Here is a 6,753-nt window from a genome sequence, read left to right as displayed (position 1 = left end):
GTCAGTCAGTCACTCAGTCAGTCACTCAGTCAGTTAGTCAGTCAGTCACTCAGTCAGTCAGTCAGTCACTCAGTCAGTCAGTCACTCAGTCAGTCAGTCAGTCACTCAGTCAGTCAGTTAGTCAGTCACTCAGTCAGTCAGTTAGTCAGTCAGTCAGTCAGTCAGTCACTCAGTCAGTCAGTCACTCAGTCAGTCAGTCAGTCACTCAGTCAGTCACTCAGTCACTCAGTCAGTCAGTCAGTCACTCAGTCACTCAGTCAGTCACTCAGTCACTCAGTCAGTCAGTCAGTCAGTCACTCAGTCAGTCACTCAGTCTGTCAGTTAGTCACTCAGTCAGTCAGTCACTCAGTCAGTCACTCAGTCAGTCACTCAGTCAGTCACTCAGTCCCTCAGTCAGTCAGTCAGTCAGTCACTCAGTCAGTCACTCAGTCAGTCACTCAGTCAGTCAGTCACTCAGTCACTCAGTCACTCAGTCAGTCAGTTAGTCACTCAGTCAGTCACTCAGTCAGTCAGTTAGTCACTCAGTCAGTCACTCAGTCAGTCACTCAGTCAGTCACTCAGTCAGTCACTCACTCACTCAGTCAGTCACTCAGTCAGTTAGTCACTCAGTCAGTCAGTCAGTTAGTCACTCAGTCACTCAGTCAGTCACTCAGTCAGTCACTCAGTCACTCAGTCAGTCAGTCAGTCACTCAGTCAGTCAGTCACTCAGTCAGTCACTCAGTCAGTCAGTTAGTCACTCAGTCAGTCACTCAGTCATTCAGTTAGTCACTCAGTCAGTCACTCAGCCAGTCAGTCAGTCAGTCACTCAGTCAGTCACTCAGCCAGTCAGTCAGTCAGTCACTCAGTCACTCAGTCAGTCAGTCACTCAGTCAGTCACTCAGTCAGTCACTCAGTCACTCAGTCAGTCACTCAGTCAGTCACTCAGTCAGTCAGTCACTCAGTCAGTCAGTCACTCAGTCAGTCACTCACTCACTCAGTCACTCATACACTCATACACTCACACACTCATACACTCACTCAGTCACTCACTCACTCAGTCACTCACCACTCACTCAGTCACTCAATCACTCACTCAGTCACTCAGTCAGTCACTCAGTCACTCATACACTCATACTCTCGCACACTCATACACTCACTCAGTCACTCACTCACTCAGTCACTCAGTCAGTCAGTCACTCAGTCAGTCACTCACTCACTCAGTCACTCAGTCAGTCACTCAGTCAGTCACTCAGTCACTCAGTCAGTCACTCAGTCAGTCACTCAGTCACTCAGTCAGTCACTCAGTCACTCAGTCAGTCACTCACTCAGTCACTCAGTCACTCACTCAGTCACTCACTCAGTCACTCACTCAGTCACTCACTCAGTCACTCAGTCACTCAGTCACTCACTCAGTCAGTCACTCACTCACTCAGTCACTCAGTCACTCAGTCACTCAGTCACTCAGTCAGTCACTCACTCACTCAGTCACTCACTCAGTCACTCACTCAGTCACTCAGTCACTCACTCAGTCACTCACTCAGTCACTCACTCACTCACTCATTCACTCACTCAGCACTCACTCACCACTCACTCACCACTCACTCACTCACCACTCACTCACCACTCACCACTCACTCACTCACCACTCACCTCACTCACACACCACTCACTCACACACCACTCACTCACTCACACACCACGTACTCACTCACCACTCACTCACTCACCACTCACTCACTCACTCACCACTCACTCACTCACTCACCACTCACTCACTCAGTCACCACTCACTCATACACTCACTCACCACTCACTCATACACTCACTCACCACTCACTCATACACTCACTCACTCACCACTCACTCACTCACCCACTCATCCACTCACTTACTCACCCACTCACTCACCACCACTCACTCAACCACTCACTCACCCACTCATCCACTCACTCACCCACTCACCACTCACTCACTCCCTCACTCACCACTCACTCATTCACTCAACCACTCATTCACTCACTCACTCACTCACCCATTCACACAATCACCACCCCCTCACTCACCACTCACTCACTCGCTCACTCACCACCCACTCACTCACCCACCCACCCACTCACTCACTCACCCACTCACCCACCCACTCACTCACTCACTCACCCACTCACCCACCCACTCACCCACCAACCCACCCACCCACCCACTCCCTCACCCACCCACCAACCCACCCACCAACCCACCCACTCACTCACTCACCACCCACCCACCCACCCACTCCCTCACCCACCCACTCACCCACTCCCTCACCCACCCACCCACTCACTCACCCACCAACCCACCCACCCACCCACTCACTCACCCACTCCCTCACCCACCCACTCACCCTCCCCCACCCACCCACCCACTCACCCACCCACTCACTCACTCACTCACCCACTCACCCACCCACTCACTCACTCACTCACCCACCCACCCACTCACCCACTCACCCACCCACTCACTCACCCACTCACCCACCCACCCACCCACCCCACACTCCTCACCCACTCACCCACCCACTCACCCACTAACTCACCAACCCACTCACTCACCCCACCCACTCCCCCCCACCCACCCACTCACCCACCCACCCACTCACCCACCCACCCACTCACTCACTCACTCACCCACTCACCCACCCACACACCCACCCGCCCAATCATTCACTCACTCACCCACCCACCCACCCACTCACCCACCAACCCACCCACTCACTCACTCACCCACCCACCCACCCACTCACCCACTCACCCACTCACCCACCCACTCCCTCACCCACCCACCCACCCACTCACCCACTCACCCACCCACTCACTCACCCACCCACCCCACTCCCTCATTCACTCACCCACTCACTCACCCAATCCTTCACCCACCCATTCACCCACTCCCTCACCCACCCACTCCCTCACCCACCCACCCACCCACTCACTCACCCACCCACTCACCCACCCACCCACTCACCCACCCACCTACCCACCCTCCACTCACCCACTCACCCACCCACCCACTCACCCACCCACCCACCCACTCACTCACCCACTCACTCACCCACCCACCCACTCACTCACTCACCCACCCACTCACTCACCCACTGACTCACCCACTCACCACCCACCCACCACTCACTCACCCACTCCCTCACCCACCCACCCACCCACTCACTCACTCACCCACTCACCACCCACCCACTCACTCACTCACTCACTCACCCACTCCCTCACCCACCCACCCACTCACCCACCCACGCACTCACCCACCCACCCACTCACTCACTCACTCACCCACCCACTCACTCACCCACTCCCCACCCTCCCACCCACCCACCCACTCCCTCACCCACCCACCCACTCACCCACCCGCGCACCCACCCACCCACTCACTCACTCACCCACCCACTCACTCACACACCCACTCACCCACCCACCCACCCACTCACTCACTCACCCACCCACCCACCCACTCACTCACACACCCACTCACTCACTCACCCACTCACCCACCCACCCACCCACTCACCCACTCACCCACCTACACACCCACCCACCCACTCACTCACCCACCCACCCACTCACTCACCCACTTACCCACTCACTCACCCACTCACCCACCCACTCACCCACCCACCCACCCACTCACTCACCCACCCACTCCCTCCCCCACCACCCACCCACCTGCTCACCCTTGTGCCCCTTACCCCACGTGACAGGGTACAGACCACCTGACGGTGACGTGGAAGGTCGCCGAGGGAGTTTCTCAGCACCTCGATGTCCGTGAGGAGCGCAAAGAGAACCCCTTCAGCCTGGGACACTCGCTCTGGATCAACGGAGAGGTATCACTACTACCTACTACTATCACTATTACTACTATCACTACTACTATCACTACTATCACTACCACTACTACCACTACTACTATCACTACTACTACTATCACTACTACTATCACTACTACCACTACTGTCACTACTACTACTATCACTACCACCACTACCACCAAAGAGAACCCCTTCAGCCTGGGACACTCGCTGTGGATCAACGGAGAGGTACCACTAGTACCACTATCACTACTATCACTATCACTACTATCACTACTACCTACTAACACTACCAAAGAGAACCCCTTCAGCCTGGGACACTCGCTGTGGATCAACGGAGAGGTACCACTAGTACCACTATCACTATTACTACTAACACTACTCCTATCACTATCACTACTATCACTACTACTAACACTACTACTATCACTACTACCACTATCACTACTACCACTACCACCAAAGAGAATCCCTTCAGCCTGGGACACTCGCTGTGGATCAACGGAGAGGTACCACTAGTACCACTATCACTATTACTACTTACACTACTACTATCACTATCACTACTATCACTACCACTACTATCACTACCAAAGAGAACCCCTTCAGCCTGGGACACTCGCTGTGGATCAACGGAGAGGTACCACTAGTACCACTATCACTATTACTACTAACACTACTCCTATCACTATTACTACCACTACTATCACTACCAAAGAGAACCCCTTCAGCCTGGGCCACTCGCTGTGGATCAACGGAGAGGTATCACTAGTACCACTATCACTATTACTACTATCACTACTATCACTATCACTACTATCACTACTACTATCACTATCACTACTACTAACACTACTACTATCACTACTATCACTACCACTACTATCACTACCACCAAAGAGAACCCCTTCAGCCTGGGACACTCGCTGTGGATCAACGGAGAGGTACCACTAGTACCACTATCACTATTACTACTAACACTACTACTATCACTATTACTACCACTACTACCATCACTACGACTACCAAAGAGAACCCCTTCAGCCTGGGACACTCGCTGTGGATCAACGGAGAGGTATCACTAGTACCACTACTATCACTACTACCACTATTACTACTATCACTATTACTACTATCACTACTACCACTACTATCACTACCACTACTATCACTACCAAAGAGAATCCCTTCAGCCTGGGACACTCGCTGTGGATCAACGGAGAGGTACCAATACCTACTATTACTACTACCACTATCACTACCACCACTACCACCACTACCACCACTACCACCACCACTACCACCACTACTACCACCACCACTACTACCACCACCACTATCACCACCACTACCACCACTACTACCACCACCACCACTACCCCTCTGACCCCCCCCTGACCCCCCTCTGACCCCCCCCTCTGACCCCCCCCCTGACCCCCCCTCCCCCCTGCAGGAGTTTGAGGACCTGGATGAGATCATCGCACGACACGTCCAGCCAATGGCATCGCTCGCTCGCGACCTGCTGAGCCACAAATACTACAGGGAGAGTACCGGGGGTGACACACGTAGGGTGAGTGGGGGTGAGTGTGGGGGTGAGTGTGGGTGAGTGTGGGGGTGAGTAGGGGGTGAGTGTGGGGGTGAGTGTGGGGGTGAGTGTGGGGGTGAGTGTGGGGTGAGTGTGGGTGACACACGTAGGGTGAGTAGGGGGTGAGTGGGGGTGAGTGTGGGTGAGTGTGGGGGTGAGTAGGGGGTGAGTGTGGGGGTGAGTGTGGGGGTGAGTGTGGGGGTGAGTGTGGGGTGAGTGTGGGTGACACACGTAGGGTGAGTGTGGGTGAGTGTGGGTGAGTGTGGGTGAGTGTGTGGGTGAGTGGGGGTGAGTGTGGGTGACACGCAGGGTGAGTAGGCGGTGAGTAGGGGGTGAGTGGGGGTGAGTGTGGGGGTGAGTGGGGGTGAGTGTGGGGGTGAGTGTAGGTGACACACAGGGTGAGTGTGGGGGTGAGTGTGGTGACACACGTAGGGTGAGTGGGGGGTGAGTGGGGGTGAGTGTGGGTGAGTGTGGGTGAGTGTGGGTGAGTGTGCGTGACACACAGGGTGAGTAGGGGGTGAGTGTGGGGGTGAGTGTGGGGGTGAGTGTGGGTGAGTGGGGGGTGAGTGTGGGGGTGAGTGTGGGGGTGAGTGTGGGGGTGAGTGTGGGGGTGAGTGTGGGGGTGAGTGTGGGGGTGAGTAGGGGGTGAGTGTGGGTGAGTGGGGGTGAGTAGGGGGTGAGTAGGGGGTGAGTGTGGGGGTGAGTGGGGGTGAGTGTGGGGGTGAGTGTGGGTGAGTGTGGGTGAGTGGGGGTGAGTGGGGGTGACACACATAGGGTGAGTAGGGGGTGAGTGTGGGGGTGAGTGTGGGTGAGTGTGGGGGTGAGTGTGGGTGAGTGTGGGGGTGAGTGTAGGGGTGAGTGGGGGTGAGTGTGGGGGTGAGTGGGGGGTGAGTGGGGGGTGAGTGAGGGTGACACACAGGGTGAGTGTGGGGGTGAGTGTGGGGGTGAGTGTGGGTGAGTGTGGGGGTGAGTGTGGGTGAGTGTGGGGGTGAGTGTGGGTGAGTGTGGGGGTGAGTGTGGGGGTGAGTGTGGGGGTGAGTGTGGGGGTGAGTGTGGGGGTGAGTGGGGGTGAGTGGGGGGTGAGTAGGGGTGAGTGTGGGGGTGAGTGGGGGTGAGTGGGGGTGAGTGTGGGGTGAGTAGGGGGGTGAGTGTGGGGGTGAGTGTGGGGGTGAGTGTGGGGGTGAGTGGGGGTGAGTGGGGGTGAGTGTGGGGGTGAGTGTGGGGTGAGTAGGGGGGTGAGTGTGGGGGTGAGTGTGGGGGGTGAGTGGGGGTGAGTGGGGGTGAGTGTGGGGTGGAGTGTGGGGTGAGTAGGGGGGTGAGTGTGGGGGGTGGGGTG

The 6,753-nt window shown here is 56.0% G+C and overlaps 1 protein-coding gene across 1 annotated transcript in view; it reads left to right on the top strand.

The window, feature by feature from the left end:
- LOC116937052 (transcription elongation factor SPT6) overlaps nucleotides 1–5,412 on the top strand; it is a gene marked incomplete at both ends in the record, with an annotated part of 94,268 nt that extends 88,856 nt beyond the window's left edge. Inside the window, 2 exon segments of the mRNA XM_076064259.1 lie at nucleotides 3,725–3,847; nucleotides 5,286–5,412. Coding sequence (XP_075920374.1) covers nucleotides 3,725–3,847; nucleotides 5,286–5,412 — 250 coding nt within the window.
- Between the last annotated feature and the right edge of the window lie 1,341 nt (nucleotides 5,413–6,753).

Source organism: Petromyzon marinus, unplaced genomic scaffold (assembly GCF_048934315.1).
Source record: "Petromyzon marinus isolate PM22_M1 ecotype Great Lakes invasive population unplaced genomic scaffold, UKy_Petmar_22M1.pri1.0 PM_Scaffold_366, whole genome shotgun sequence".
NCBI classification, from domain to species: domain Eukaryota; kingdom Metazoa; phylum Chordata; class Hyperoartia; order Petromyzontiformes; family Petromyzontidae; genus Petromyzon; species Petromyzon marinus.
The sequence above is the reverse complement of the archived record's forward strand: the minus strand, read 5'-3'. Positions and strand labels throughout refer to the sequence as shown.